This window comes from Schistocerca americana, chromosome 4 (genome assembly GCF_021461395.2).
Source record: "Schistocerca americana isolate TAMUIC-IGC-003095 chromosome 4, iqSchAmer2.1, whole genome shotgun sequence".
NCBI classification, from domain to species: Eukaryota; Metazoa; Arthropoda; class Insecta; order Orthoptera; family Acrididae; genus Schistocerca; species Schistocerca americana.
In genome coordinates this window covers 620,686,149-620,703,098 of record NC_060122.1, presented here as the reverse complement: position 1 = coordinate 620,703,098, position 16,950 = coordinate 620,686,149, and the positions used below count along the sequence as shown (strand labels likewise).

The 16,950-nt window shown below is 43.9% G+C and overlaps 1 protein-coding gene across 4 annotated transcripts in view; it reads right to left on the bottom strand.

Annotated features, from left to right (window-relative positions):
* The window catches only part of LOC124614023 (endoribonuclease Dicer-like), a 444,738-nt gene that overhangs the window by 280,165 nt on the left and 147,623 nt on the right, over nt 1–16,950 (bottom strand). For all 4 annotated transcript variants that reach the window (XM_047142837.1, XM_047142840.1, XM_047142839.1 and 1 more), the window contains exons 7-8: nt 11,651–11,861; nt 5,793–5,917 (exon numbers count right to left, since the gene is read on the bottom strand). In XM_047142837.1, the coding sequence (XP_046998793.1) occupies nt 5,793–5,917; nt 11,651–11,861 (336 nt within the window). The remainder of the gene's footprint in view (nt 1–5,792; nt 5,918–11,650; nt 11,862–16,950) is intronic.

The following is a 16,950-nucleotide window of genomic DNA, read 5'->3' as shown; positions in this document are numbered from 1 at the left end:
GACTCCGTCACCTCCAAAGGTTCGAGGCATTTTGCTCTGACTGTTGCCAGCATCATATTTATAGTACCAGGGAAGCAGGTTGCTAGCCTTACTTGCCCCGGTCCCATTTAGTTTTACCCCTAACGGTTGAGGGACTAACCGGTGGATTTGGTAGTCTTTGCCGTCTAAGCACAAAGGACGCCACGCCTCGGAATATGTCTGAGATGCCCAGCCTTATTCCAAAGTAACTGGTATCCCGACTGTCAGGACCACTTAACTTGGCCACTCAGACGTTGCCCATGGTTCATGAACTAGGACATGATACCAGGAACCCACACCATGAACCACGAGTTTGGTTATCTATATAAAAGATTTAGGAGACAATCTGAGCAGCTGTCTTAGGTTGTTTGCAGTTGATGCTGTCATTTATCATGTAGTAAAGTCATCAGAAGAATGAAACAAATTTCAGAATGATTTAGAAAAGATATCTGTATGGTGCATAAAATTGGCAACTGATCCTAAATAATGAAAAGCGTGAGGTCATCCATATGAGAGCTAAATGAAATGCCATTAAACTTTAGTTACACCGTATATCAGTCAAATCTGGAAATTCAACTAAATACCTAAGAATTACAATTACAAACAACCAAAATTGGAAGGAACACAGAAAATGTTGTGGGGCAGTCGAACCAAATACTGTGATTTATCGCAGAACACTTAGAAGATGCAACCGATCTACTAAAGTGACTTGTCTGTCCAATTTTGGAGTACTGCTCCATGGTGTGGGATCGTTACCAGACAGGGTTAATGGAGAACATCGAGAAAGTACAAAGAAGAGTAGCACATTTTGTATTATTGAGAAAAAGGAGAGAGAGTGTCATGGACATGTTACAGGATTTGGGATGGACATAGTTAAAACAAAGGCGTTTCTCGTTGCAGCGGGACCTTCTTACAAAATTTCAATCACCAATATTTTACTCTTTAATGCGAAAATATGGGGAGAAACGATAGTCATAACAGAATAAGGAAAATCACAGCTCACACAGAAAGATATAGGTGTTCATTTTTTCCACGCACTATTCAAGAGCGGAATAATAGAGAATTATTGTGAAAGTGGTTAGATGAACCTTCTGCTGGTCACTTAAGTGTGACTCACAGAGTATCCATGTAGATACAGATGTAGATGTATAGGTGAACAGAGAAATTGGGAGAAGTTGGCCGATAGCTACGGCACAGTTTGTCGCTGGCTATTCGTGTGGACAGGCAGCTTGTCGGTTCTCATAGCCATGAACAATGCAGCACAGTGGCTGCAGCTCAGCTTCTAGAACACATGACTGGTTTCACAGGTAACTCTGCCTTTGATGGGGTAGCTGATGTTAGTGACCGGACTAGAGCAGGTGGTGGTGGTGGTGGGAGGATGTATGGGACAGGTCTTGCATCTAGGTCTATTACAAGGGTATGAGCCATGAGGTAAGGGGTTGGGAGCAGGGGTTGTGTAGGGCTGGACGAGGATATTGTGTAGGTTCGATGTACAGCAGAATACCACTGTGGGAGGGATGGGAAGGATAGTGGGTAGGACATTCCACATTTCAGGGCATGATGAGAGGTAGTCAAAGCCCTAGCCCTTGCCCACCAGGAACTAGAGCAACGTACACGACACCACAAAAAATTCAGCACCCTGTTCACTTCCTAATCCCACCTTGGACATCCAGTCTCCACCACCTCTCCAACAACCTCCAAACCTCTCACACTTCCCGTCATAGCTGGCAAAACCTGTCTCAGACCAACTACATTTACCGCACCCTCAAAAACCCCCTCTCACCAGAGCCTAAACGGAAGCATAGCCATAACCTTTTCCTCCAAAAGCCTTAGAAGTATCAGTCACTTCCAAAGGCCTCACCTTTTGTGCCACTCCCAAATTCAATCATGCAGGACTTGTTAACGATATTCACTCCCCCCGGTCCATACAGTGGAGCCACTTTTTCGCCACCAACCCTAGACTCAACCAAAGATGAATGTTGAACACTGCATGGCTCAGTTCTCTACTCCATCCACCCACGGTCCCCGCCCACTGCCCTCAAATCACCCCCTGCTAACATTTCAAAATTTCTTAACCTCAAACCTCACCTCATCATCATTCCCCAATCCCTCAACACAGAAACTAACTTTACACCTGCAGCAGGAACCGCACTCCACCACCTAAAAACTGATTCCAACTTTATAATCTTACCTGACAGTTGTTTTGAACTACGGGGATTACCTGGCAGAAGGACTCCGCCAGCTGTCGGATTCATCCACCTACAAACCCTGTCACAATGACCACCTTCCAGAAATCCAGCAGAATCTTCAGGCTCTCCTCAAATCCTTAGGACCATCCTAGAACGGCTCCTCAGAGTCCATCCCTCTAGTCACCCCTGCCACTCCCTGCACTCCTACCTTCTACATGCTTCCTAAGTCCATAATTCCAACCACCCAGGATACCCCATTGTGGCCAATTACTGTGCCCCCCCTCTCCAAGAGGATGCCCTTTACACTAAAATCCCTAATGCTCATGGCATTATAACTACTGAACACCACTTCACTACTTTTCCCTACACTTGAGGGATTCCAAACCAACAACCTCCTTACTAGTTACCATGACCAACTATATCCTCAACCACAATTACTTCTTCTTTGTAGGCATTACCTACAAACAAATCTGGATACGGCTAGGATTCCCACATGGCACCATCCTATGACAACCTATTCATGGGCCATCTAGAGGAATCCTTCCTATACATCCAGAGTCCCAAACCCCTCAACTGGTTCAGATTCGTTGTTGACATCTTTGTGATCTGGATCAAGGGTAAGGACACCCTATCCACATTCCCCCATAACCTCAACACCTTCTCCCCCATTTGCATCACCTTGTCCTACTCAACCCAACAAGCCACCTTCTTCGATGTTGACATCCACCTCAAAGGTGGCTAATTAGTGCCTCTGTCCATATCAAACCTACCAACCATCCATTCCATACCAAGAAGCCCCTTCCATAAAGCCTCATCACCCATGGCCATTGCTTCTGTAGTGATGAGCAGTCCCTCTCGAAATATACTGAGCGTCTTACTGAGGCCCTTTACAGACAGTAATTATCCTCCCAACTCTGTACAAAAATAGATATCCTGTGCCTTATCTTTCCCACCACTTCCAAAGGTCTTCTGCCACCCACCCAACCTACACAACATCCTCATCCATTCCTACACAAGCCCTCCTCCCAAATCCATGCCTCATGGCACATATCCCTCTAATATGACGTAGATGCATGGCCTGTCCCATACATCCAACTACTCCAGTCTGGTCACAAATATCACCTATCTCATCAAAGGCAGGGCTACCTGTGAAACTAGTAGTGTGATCTACAAGCTAAGCTGCAACCACTGTGCTGGATTCCACGTGGGCAGGACGACCAGCAAGCTGTCTGTCCACATGAATGGCCACCGACAAACTGTGCCCAAAAAAACAGCTGGACCACCCTATTCCTGAGCATGCCACCCCAACACAGGACAGCATAAATAGCTTCATGTGTGGTGGGTATGATTTCACCCCAAGTTTTTCGAAATTACAGTATCAAATTCTAGATCTTTGTTACTCCTAGACCCAGGAATCGCAACATCGTCAGCAGTCGCTCATGTATCGAAATTGCTCACTTCATGCAAGTTTTGTATATGAGGTGATATGACTGTCAAAAGCTAATTACATGTTTCTAAATCCATCCCCAAATAATTACACCAGTCATCTAGCTTGCCCTGCAACTCATTAAGTAAATTTATGCGAGAAAACACCTTCGCTTCAGCAACCACCATTTAGACCATTTTGATCTGTCTTTCTGTTGCAAACACAGTCCATAATAGGATTTCCTCCATTTCTGAATAAAGGAAATAAATTTTCAGGTTGCTGTACAAGACTGTAATTGATTGCCACTAAAATTTCTTTTCTAGTTTCTACTTCGACACATGGAGGGCAAGCAACTTGCATCCAGTGAACAACGTGTGAACATACCACATTTGCAGCAATCTGTTGCATGTAGACACACTTGCGCCAGTACCTGTGCAGACGGATCGATAGCATGTTGACGAGCCTTAAAGCTAATTAAAAACTGGTACCTTTCTTACCCAGTATTCTAATAAGTGAACAGTGACTGAATTTCTCATTTGCAACTCCTTTAGTTACTGTCTCTCACAATCAAATAAAATATTAAGCTTTGTTTACAATCACATAATCTTTATAAGACGACATTTCCACCTTTGAATGTTACCTTTACTTAAGAAGCAGCATTAAGTTTGCTCATGGTATTCATGTATGTATGAGAACTTTTATTTCAAACTTGTTCAAATACAGCAACAGTTTGTAAGATGATAGAATTTAGTGCGATTCCCTCGTGTTTCACAAAAATGTCAAATTTTAAACAGAAATCAATACAGTTTTTTGCAGCACTGTATCCTGTGAAACTCAATTTGTTTTCTTCATTTGTAACATATAGAAGGCAGTACATAACAAATCTCTGTTCAATGTTGTTGTTATCATTAACTCCAGAAAGAATACAGCATAGTTCTACACTATCATCTAGCAAACATAGTGCACACATACGGAATATCCAGACAGACAAAAATTTGGTTTAAAGACTTCCTGGCAAACAGAACTTGGTACAGTGTTCCTAATAGAGCAGCTATCCCAAATGTGAAGGTAGTATTTGGCTTACGTCAAAGCAGTGTGATAGCAACTGCTGTTTGCCATGTATAAAGATGATCTGGCAAGTGAAGTCTGTAGAGTGGCAGCTGACTCAAAACACAAATATGTGAAATGTCATGCACATAAACAGACTAAAGGCACACTGTTTTCAGTCAAAACCTTCAAACATTTGGGTGTTTATCTGGAGTGAATTAAGGCGGAATGACCACTTAAATCTAGCCATGAGGTGTACTAGATTTATTGAAACAAACATAACAAAATATTGAGTAAGAAATGTAATTGTGTTCATATTCATTAAAGCATGCGATTACTGAATTGTTGAGGCTTTCGTGCCCACTTGCCGGGAAACTACCTGTTGACTTCTGTCTCCGATTCTTTGGCTGACATCTGTTTGATGATGTTTTGTCTTTTCGCCAGCATCGGTGGCTGGCACCATCACAGGTTCTCTCCACTCCAGTCCTTCACCAGCAATGGAGGGTGACACTTTGACAATGCCGGCCACTCTGCTGATGAGAGGGGAAGGTGGGGGAGGAGGGGGGGGGGGGGGGGGGGAGGGGAGGGCAACGGGCAAAGAACCTGAGACGAAGACCTCTGACAGCAAAGATTGGCAGAGAGCTACTCGGAGACTTCCAGGACTCAATGAGAGGTATTGTGTTATGTAATGTTGTTAAGAGGCAACTCCTTCCCACCCAAGTGCTGAAATCTGTAAGCAATCTGGAGACTTAATTGCCCATACACAAATGGGTTCAATACACATCAGACTGTGATGCTGGGCAGTTGCCAGCCATTAAAAAGGACCCAGTCAAGCAAACAGACAAGGAGAGTTTGGCAAAAGGCATGGCAAGACTGTCTTGCTACAACAGTTAGATGACTGTAGGCAGTCTTAGGTTATGACTCTGAGTAAGTGTATGTTGGCACAAGTAGTAAAATTTGAGAGATTCAGTTCAGTTCCTGTTTTTGGTGCTGACCACCTGTTCACACTTCCACAATTCCATAAACCATATACACAAACATCCAGGTTGTATTCAAGGATGAATCTCTTACAGTGTTATGTTTAATTTTGATAATGAATGTATTTCACTCACCTTAAAATGGCATCTTCATTTGTTCTCCTGTGCATTTCTGTAGCTTCATTTGACTGTTGTGCCCCATAGCCTACAACACAATCAGGCTTCATAGTGCGAAGCCTTGGGTCTGACTCTGATAGAATCTGCAACAGGGTGAAATATAATTCAACCATCTATTTGTGGTCTGAGAGAACATTTAAAAGTGACAGTAGTAATGAAAAGTATCAAAAGGGCACAAGGGAATAAAGGTGATACAAATTACTGAAATGGAGAATGTGCACTCCACAATGCAAAATGCTGTTTAAAAAATGACTATTCCACAACCATTCCTATGAAAAGGGAGAATAAGCTAGCCTGAAAACATCAATATAGCACCTGCTCTCCCATGTGCTGGTATCCAGTTTCATTTATACACTTTGGAAAGTTTACTGGCTATGTACAGGTTGACAATTATAGAACTACGGTGAAACCCCGCTTTTACGCTTTTCAAGGGACTTAAAAAAAAAAAAAAAAATAGTGTAAAATGCGGGTAAATGTAAAAAGTGAGAAATAACATGTTATGCTGTAAAAATTACATATCAGAAACTCCCTTACATTTTTGCACTTTATGTAAGATATACGTACATAACAGGCATTAAAAGACTTGTCAGCAACTTGTTTATTATCTCATATAAGTTTATTATCTAATAAAAACTGCTGAAGTAATTGGAACTGATAACTTTCTGGGAGGTAGAAACGTTTGACTCAATTTCATATGTCATAATTGATGTTTTTCAAAGTCTGCAACTGTCATTCATTACTTAAATAATGAAATACTGAACTGGTTATGTAGTTTCTCATTCTTAGCTTGATGCTTTCCAGGAATTTTTTCTCACTGTCAAGTGCAAATATGTAGATAAGTATTCTGTGTGATGTTTGAATATGTGTTATTCAGCGTCTTTTGGACTATAGCCGTCTTTTTGAAGTTGTCAGGTACTGTGCCTCCTCAGTTATGTGGAAAACCATACACACGCAATCTATCACTCACACTGTGTGTTTGTAAAACATCCAAAGCTACATAAGTAAATACTGCACTTGACAACAAGAAAAAATTCTTAAAACACGTTTTGCTCAGCACAAAAAAAAAAATAAAAAATAAAAATGCGTAACCAGCTCTGTGTTTAAACTAAAAACATTTGAGCAATGCAAAGTAAATGACGGTGTCAACTAGCATTACAAGTGGCTGAAACATGCTAAGTATGGTTCGACAAAGGTGTCGCAATGATCACGACAATCACGACAATCACAAAACTGCGCATGCGCAGTAGAGACAGTTTGGAAACGGTTGTGATTGGTCTTGCTATCTTTATTTGAACAAAACTAATTACTCCCTTCAGCCACCACGCCAAGTAGAGCTTGGCAGTGGCATGAATTGTTCCTACTTATACTTGTTTACTTATTGAGATCCACTCAGCAGAGTGCCATGGTGTCAAAACTAAAGCACATAATATTTGTAAACACAAACATTTCTTCATAATGCAAATATCGCAGGAAAATTATAAAAATGTTGATGCAAAATCGGGTGTAAATTAACACTGTGGACATAGGAAATTTGACGTGAACAATAAAAAATGTTGTAAATGACGGTAAAATGTTAATTCCAGGAATGTAAAAGCAGGGTTATACTCCATACGGAAAAAAAAAAGTTACAAACTACTGTGGCCTTTATCACTAAACCAAACGACATGAGCATACTAATTCCCATCATGCCCTGTGACCAGCTGTGCAGTTTGAACATTCTAACACAAACCATTCAGAAGTTATGACAGTTTTATTTCATATAGCTCAATGATTGTCGCCCTGTGTATTGACCAAGGACAATCAACCTGCAATTTTTTTATATGACACAGATAACATACTATGACAACAAACAAATGTAAGAACACAAAGGACTTACTATGTCAACAATAATATTTGGTACATAACAAGAACATCTACTTTGACAGCAAGCGAAAACAACCGGGGAAGGCAAACATGCAGAATTTCATGTCCTGTCCAGCAGCCACAAAAGGGCTGAGTGAGTGCTTTCCTAGCTGAAAGCATGTAGTCGGCTGGGCACTCATCGAGCTGGTAGCACGTACATTTACGTATTTCAAGTGGTACTTTCTCTAGCAGAGCTGCTGGAATTTGGGTACAAAATGCTGTCTATCTTGCACTTGCTAAGGCCTTTTCTTGAAGTGAGGACCAATCACACAGTCCCCAATAATTCCGCACAAAAATTTTTCACTTCACTGCCTCTAATGTTCAACTTGCCTCCACCAACATGGATTATTGGGCTGCTGAGAAGCAGCCCAATAATGCATATTTCTCACATTCAGCTTTCCATGGTTTGCAAAGTTAGTTTCATCATTGAAGAAAATTCTCAGTAAACATCATGAACAAGCTATTTTTCAAATTGTGCATAAGTGCACAGAGTTACAAATTAATTTATTATAAGTTTATAAGAAAAGATGCAAATACTACAAATCCTCCACAATTATGTGTAATAGGAAGGCAGCATGCATTTCCCAGATATTTATATAATCTTTCTAGAGGATGACTACCCACAATTTACTATTTCATATGTATTTACAATTTTACATTGCAAAAGCAGATGTAGGAATGCTTTATGAACTTCGTTAACAACTTGGTTAATACTGTGATTGTTATTTTCATAAGAGATTGAAAAATGATTGCAATAACTTCCAGTTTTCTAGTGTTTTGCGTATGTTCAATTTACTTTAATTTTTAATTGCTGTCATTATTTATGAATTAACTTGAACTGAATAGAGTGTGATGTCAGAGAAAGTATTTAAGTACGAGCAATAGAGAGTGTGTGTGCTTTTGTCAAGTGGCTGTGTGGTCACATGTGTTACGTACTTTTAAGTTGTTGTTGGACTGTATTTTCAGGATTGATTTTGTGCAACTATACGAAATCTGTTCAAGGGACTTCAGACAGATGGAACCTGAAATTATTTCCTGCAGTTGATATTTATATTCGTTTGAACTCAGAATAACACACTAGTTTATGTCACAACTGACAGTAGGAAAACTGCACTTTCGAACTTTGAATGTTCATGTTGATTTTCATAAATTAACGCACAGTTAAATTAACACTGCTTACATGTGTTTCTGTATTCAACACTTTGCAAAAACATATTAATTATTGTTTAACTATTTTTCACTCAATCTGCAATTCATGCGAGGCCACCTTTCTCATGTGTGAACATTATTAAACTAACTTTACTTTTTAATGACAGTGTTACTAAAAGGGACAGACTGCTACTCACCATATTTTGGAGATGTTGAGTCGCAGGCAGGCACAACAAAAAGACAGCTATGCAAGTAAGCTTTCAGCCTAAAGGCCTTCTTTTATGGTTGACCCCCCCTCCCCCCCCCCCCCCCCCCCCCCACACACACACACACACACACAATGACCACTGTCTCTGGCCCCCGAGGACAGACTGCAAGCAACAGCGCATGTTGGGAGAAGCGATCTGGGTGGTGAGGTGTGGAGGAGACTGGTACGGGTAGGGGGAGGGATAGCAGGGTAGAGGTGGGTACAGTGAAGTTCTGCCTGTGGGAGCATGCAGGGATGTGGTGAGGAGAAGGTAGGGTAGCTAGGTGCAGACAGGAGTTTAGATGGAAGGTGGGTGTGGTGGGGAGAATGGAAGCAGAAAAGGAGAGGAGAAAAGTAAAAAGACTATGGTGCATTGGTGCAATAGAAGGCTGTATAGTGCTGGAGTGGAAACATGAAAGGAGATACAGGGTTGTAGGACAGTGACTAATGAAGGCTGGCCCAAGCCGTGAAGCAGTCACTGAAGTGAAGAATGTTGTGGTGGGCAGCGTGCTCAGCAACTGGCAGGTCCAGCCATTTCTTCGCCAGTTTGTCAGTGGCCACTCCTAAGCACAGAGCAGCTTAGTTTGTAGATCACGTGACTGTTTTCATAGGCAGCCCTGCCTTTGACAGCATAGGTAATGATTGTGACCGGACTGGAGTAGGTGTGGTGGTGGGAGGATGTATTGTCATTGCGACTCACAGTCCCCACTATATTGTGAGTAGCATTCTATAGTTTTCATAAAATCTTCATCATTCCATCCAGGACTTTCCATTGTTTCACTTATCTGATTTTGTCAAACGTGGATTTCTCCAATCATTTCTCACTTTAAAGTATTATTCGCTAACATGTCTACTTATTAAAACGGGGTTCGATGATCAAATCTGTATTAAAGGTATGGGCTTTAAGATGTCGGCGCGCAACCAACCCTTCAGATACTAATGAGTTAAGCCAACAAATTGGGTGCTACATTACCTACACTGATCGTGTCCAATAAAACCACCAGTGCACTCATAAGGGGATGTTTGTTATGCAACCTTGCTGCTGGCAGCTCCCACCTCACTGTTCACCAGGAGCCTTGCTACATTTATGCTGCAACCTTACTGTTCGCCAGGACTAATTACTTTGCAGCTGTTTATGTGGCTAGCAGAGTCAAACACAGCACTGCTGGACTGACCTTAAATCACCCAACCATGGCTCACGTTTCAGGACATACAGCGATGGTCAAGGGGCAAAACACAAACTAGCTTGGTATCGTCACCTGGCAAGGGTCATAACGAGCAGTGATGGTGCAGGTTAAATGGACTGGTAAGGCTCATTGGGCTCGATTCATCACTGCCGGGCCATGCCAGTGAGCAGCAAGGTGACAGCTTAAAAGCACCCTCCCCCAGCAGCATTCCTCAGCGTCACGTGTCCCATAGCAATCTTCATCCATCACAGAGGGCATCTTGGACCACCGCCAGCTGCTGCTGGCACAATATGCTGAGATGCTATGATCTACAGGCTAGGTAATGCACTATCATGCTCTATTGTTGCTCCTCACTGCTAGTCTCTCTCTCTCTCTCTCTCTCTCTCTCTCTCTCTCTCTCTCTCTCTCTCACACACACACACACACACACACACACACACACAACACACACACACACACCAACCTTATACCGGCTTCAATGGTCACATTTTTGTAACTTCATTTTAATTGATGAGTGAACTACAAGACTCTTTCACCCTGATTTCAGTGCTCAGTTTTTCTTTCCTTTGTTTCTCATTGCTTTGTATTCTTGGACACACAATACATCACAATTAAGGACCTGCGTTTGGGTTCTTCCCATTATTATGATTGTGGTACTGCCCTTCCTATTCATCTACACCTAATGTTTAGTCTTGATTAATCAGTGTTCAAAATGATGGCATGATTAAGCTGTGCAAATAGGACCAAGTCGGGTGCTTCCAAAGCTACACAGTGTATCCCATTTAGTGGATTCCCTTTTTACCAGAAGTGGTGGGCAGGCAAAGTGTAATATCACAACTTCACTGTTCTCAATGCACCTTCATCGATTTTGCTCCCACCAATCTTAAATTTCAGTGAATCTACATCAATTTGTACAATCCTTTGTGGCAGGATAAGCCAATTCTCCAACAAATCTGTTCCCACAGCAGTGCCACTCCCATATACACCTTGCTGTAATGTTCAGAAATTACTGGAAGAAACATCAATAACAATGAAAGTAAGTTAGGATAGCAGGCATGTGCCCGCAAAAAGCTGAAAATACTGATACAAATTACTGTCTGTCAAGATTTATTCACTGCATGCTTAAACATGAATCATCGTGGAGTCTCTACTACACAGTAAAATGACTTCTTATCAAACTTTATGCTGATACAACAAAATTCCACTGTCAGACAAAAGAGGGGGGGGGGGGGGGGGGGGAGAGAGAGAGAGAGAGAGAGAGAGAGAGAGAAGAAAAATAACTGGAAAATTGCCTTTGGATACAAGCACTTCACAGGTCTGTTTATACACACCTGCAACAAAGCTGATAACGTTCTTGCAGAGGCTCTTCGTTGCACAAAAACCAGTACATTATTATTTCCCTGTCGAGACTGCTCAGCTTCTGATAAATCTCGAAATATCTTCTCGATAAGTGAAACAAACATCATAAATTTGTTACTGGAGAATCTATGGATCTGCTCACGTGGCTCTGTCAAAACCATTATCTGCCTCTTCATGCCATCCCTGAATTTTAAAAAAATACACATTTTTTTTAACACAGGAAAATGCTTGCTGGAATAAAAACACCCAAATAAGAAAAGATAATTACTCACAATGTAATGGACGGACAGACAGATGGACACACAGACATAAATAAATTGCATCATGTTCTTTACTCCAAATGTGAAGAACAGCCTTCTGGGACGTGAAACCAGTACCAATCAAATCACTTGACTCTCCAGGCTTTCACAGCAGATGTTTTGCATGCAGCTCCCAGCTTTATGTTGGATCATGTTGAGTAAATTCCACAATATTTTCTCAAGGTAACTGCTTCACAACATTAGGTGGATGCTGTTGGTGAGCAGCAAGAGCTCATGCCCAAACAGTGGCTGTTTCCTTGTACAGGCCCAGTCCAGAAGTAGATCATGTGTCCAAATAAATGATAGCCACATGTTTAGAGACTCTTATTTGGAACCGAGTTGTGGCCCTTTCACATGCAACATGGATCACTGTTGCTGCTGATAGACATTACTGTGGAGACAAGCCAAACCAATTCTAGTAGCTAGATTGGTCCTCCACTATGCTGCCACATGACTGCCTTCAAAGATTCTTGTTTTCCTCTCTATCTAATGGCAGTAAATGTGAAGCCCCACTATACAATGGAATACGCATTGTGATTTATGAGTGTAAAATCCTGTAATGGAAGAGATAGTTGCTGCTCACCCTATAGCAAGAGATGCTGAGCCACAGAAAGGCACAACAAAACGACTGTTGGCATGTTAGCTTTCGGCCACCAATGTGTTTGTCAAAAAAAAGCCAACACACACACACACAGATACTCACACAAACACAACCCACACACACATGACCACAGACTCTGATAGCTAGAGCCACACTGAGATAGGCAGGGCATTATGGGAAAGGAAATTGGGTGGAAGTAAGGAGGAGGCTGGGGCAGCGAGGGGGAGGGATATCAGGTTGGGGTGGGGGACAGTAAAGTGCTGTTGGAAGTGTGCAGGGACGAGGTGGAAAGTGGGGGAGAAGGGGGGAGAGGGTTAGCGGAAAAGGAGAGAACTAAAAAGACTGGATACGTCGATGGAATACAGGGCTGCATAGTGCTGTAATGGGAACTGGGAAGGGGCTAGATGGGTAAGGGCAATGACTAATGAAGGTCGAGGCCAGGAGGGTTACAGGAACGTAGGATATAATGCAGGGAGAGTTGCCACATGCATAATTAAGAAAAGCTGCAGTAGTTGGGAAGGACCCAGATGACACAAGCTGTGAAACAGTGAAGGAAGTCATGTTGGGTAGCATGCCCAGCAAAAGGGTGCTCCAGCTGTTTGTTGGCCACAGTTTGTCGGTGGTGACCATTCATGCGGACAGACAGTTTGTTGGTTGTCATGCCCACGTAGAATGCAGCTCAGCTTGCAGATCACATAACTGGTTTCAAAGGGAGCCCTACCCTTGATGGGATAGGTGATATTTGTGACTGGGCCAGAGTAGGTGGCAGTGGGAGAATGTATGGGACAGGTCTCGAATCTAAGTCTGTTACAGGGATTTGAGTTGTGAGCAAGGGTTGTGTAGTGATGGTCTTATATATTGTATAGGTTCGATGAATGGCGGAATACCACTGTGGGATGGTTGGGAAGGATAGTGGGCAGGACATTTCTCATTTCAGGGCATGATAAGAGGTAGTCAAAACCCTGGTGGGGAATGTAATTCAATTGGTCCAGTCCTGGGTGGTATTGAGTCACAAAGGGAACGCTCTTCTGAGGGGCTTTGGAAGGTGCTGGGTGACTGGAAAGATAAGGCATGGGAGATCTGTTTTTGTACAAGGTTGGAAGGGTAATTACGATTTGTAATGGGCTCAGTGACACACTATGTAGGTGCTGATAAAGCCACCTTTGAGGTGGAGGTGAAGATCGAGGAACGTGACTGATGGGTTGAGTAGGACCAATTGAAACGAATGGGGTAGAATGTGTTGAGGTTCAGGAGGAATGTGGATACGGTGTCCTCAATCTTGATCTAGATCACAGAGGTGTCATCAATGAATCTGAACCAGGTGAGGTGTTTGGGATTCTTGGTGTTTAGGAATGACTCCCCTAGATGGCCCATGAACAGTTTCAAGTAGGATTTTGCAATACGGGTGCCCATACCCATACCCCAAATTTTTTTGTAGGTAATGCCTTCAAAGGAGAAGTAATTTTGGGTGAGAACATTGTTGGGCATGGTTGCTAAGAAGGAGGTGGTCAGTTTGGAAGCCATCAGGCCTTGGGAAAGGTAGTGAACAATAGCAATAAGGCCGTGGGCATTACGGATGTTAGTGTAAAGGCATGTGGTAAAGAAACAGGAACTGTGAAGAGCCAATGGAGGAAATGATTGGTATCTTTTATATAGGAGGGTAGGTTGCGAGTAATAGGCTGAAGGTGTTGGTCTACGAGAGCAGAGATGCTCTCAGTGAGGGCACAGGAACAGCCAAAATGGGTTGTCCTGGGTGGTTGGATTTATTGACTTAAGAAGCATGTAGAAGATAGGAGTGCAGGGAGTGGCAGGGGTGAGGTGAGAGAGAGACTCTGGGGAGAGATTCTGGGATGGACCTAAGGATTTGAGGGTCCACTGGAGATGCTGCTGAATTTCTCGAATGGGGTCACTGTAGGTGGATGAATCTGACAGCTGGTGGAGTGCCTCTGCCAGGTAATCCTTGTGGTACAAAACAACAGTTGTGGCACCTTTGTCAGAAGGTAGCATTATACCACTGGGATCAGTATTTAGGTGGTGGATTGCTGATCTTTCTGCAGACGTAAAGTTAGTTTGCATGTTGAGTGATTTGACAAATTATGGTGATGCAAGGTTCGAGGTTAACAAATTCTGGAAAGTTAACAGGGGGTGATTTGGGGTCAGTGGGGCTGGATCACGTTTCGATGAAGGAGGAGTTTTTTTTTTTTTTTTTTTTTTTTTTTTTTTGTAGGGTTTAAGGGCGCTCAACTGCTGAGGTCATTAGTGCCCAGTCACTGGTGTTAGAGCACATGGAATCTGCTAAAACTCAAGGGGATGGGGGGACACCAGAAGGACCTGACAAAGATGCAGATAAAATAAGTAAAAAGGTTAAATGTCTTTGGACAAGCCAGTTAAAGTTATAAAATGCAGAATACGAGCAGCTGCTCGAGCGTCATCAGCTAAAACATCCGGTAAAGTAGATGGCAGGGACAGGACAACACGAAATTGACTAAAACGGGGACACGACAATAAAACATGGCGCACTGTTAATGCCTGACCACATGGGCACTGCGGGGCTGGGTCACCGGAGAGCAGGTAGCGGTGGCTAAACTGGCAATGCCCAATCCGCAACCTGGTCAGAAGGACCTCCTCGCGCCGAGATGGTCGGGAGGATGTTGTCCAAGCAGTTGGGAGCGGTTTTACTGCCCGGAGCTTGTTTCCTTGGAGGGATGACCAAGCATCCCACCACAACGACACAAGCCTCTTACATACATCCCCACGAACGTCAGATGACGGGACACAATGGGAGGCTGGCTGAGGCAGGAGGACTGCAGCCTTGGCTGCAGCATCCGCAGCCTCATTCCCAGGCACTCCTACATGTCCGGGAACCCACAGAAAGCTGACAGAACCACCATTATCATCGAAAGAATGGAGGGACTGCTGTATCCGTTGAATCAAGGGATGGACCGGATAGGGAGCTCCAAGACTCTGAAGAGCACTGAGTGAGTCAGAGCAGAGTACATACGATGAATGGCGGTGGCGTCGGGCATACTGAACGGCCTGATGGAGAGCAAAAAGCTCGGCCGTAAAGCTGGAACAGTGGTCGAGGAGCCGGTATTTAAAGGTGGCGGCCCCGACGACAAAGGCACAGCTGACACCATCGTCAGTTTTGGAGCCATCGGTGTAAATAAAGGTGTGACCGGCAAGTCGAGCACGAAGTTCGACAAACCGTGAGCAATACACTGCAGCCGGAGTACCCTCCTTCGGGAGTGAGCTGAGGTCGAGATAAATATGAACCGGAGCCTGGAGCCAAGGTGGTGTCGGGCTCTCACCCTCTCTGAAGGTGGTAGGGAGGGCAAAATCCAATTGTCGAAGCAGGCGACGGAAGCGGACTCCGGGGGGCAGCAGGGCAGACACATACAACCCGTACTGACGGTCGAGAGAATCGGCGAAGGACTTGTAAGAGGGGTGGTCGGGCATAGACAACAGCCGGCAGGCATACCGACACAGCAGTACGTCGCGCCGGTAGGTCAATGGTAACTCGGCAGCTTCAGCATAAAGACTCTCGACAGGACTAGTGTAGAAGGCTCCGGTCGCAAGACGTATCCCCCGATGGTGGATGGAGTTGAGCCGGCGTAAGAGGGATGGCCGAGCGGACGAGTAGACGAAGCTCCCATAATCCAGCTTCGACCGGACTATGGACCAATACAAGCGAAGCAGGACAGTGCGATCCGCTCCCCAAGATGAACCGCTAAGAACTCTGAGGACATTAAGGGAACGTGTACAACGGGCCGCCAAATAAGAGACATGTGGAGACCAACACAGTTTCCTGTCCAACGTGAGCCCTAGAAACTTAGTTGTGTCCACGAATGGGAGAACAACGGGACCGAGATGTAAGGATGGCGGAAGGAACGCTTTATATCGCCAAAAGTTGATACAAACCGTCTTCTCTTCAGAGAACCGGAAGCCATTTGCCACGCTCCATGAGTAGAGGCTGTCTAGACAACGCTGAAGGCAGCGCTCCAGGAGACATGTTCTCTGGGCACTGCAGTAGATCGCGAAGTCATCGACAAAGAGAGAGCCGGAGACATGAGGTGGAATGCAATCCATAATTGGATTGATCGCGATGGCAAAAAGGGCTACGCTCAAGACGGAGCCCTGAGGCACTCCGTTCTCCCGGAGGAAGACATCGGACAATACGGAACCCACACGTACCCTAAACTTTCGATCCGTTAAAAAGGAATCAATAAAAAGGGGCAGGCGACCGCGTAGGCCCCACCTGTGCATAGTGCGGAGGATACCTCCTCTCCAACAGGTATCATAAGCCTTCTCCAAGTCGAAGAACACGGCTACCGTTTGGCGCAGTCGCAAAAAGTTGTTCATGATGAATGTCGAC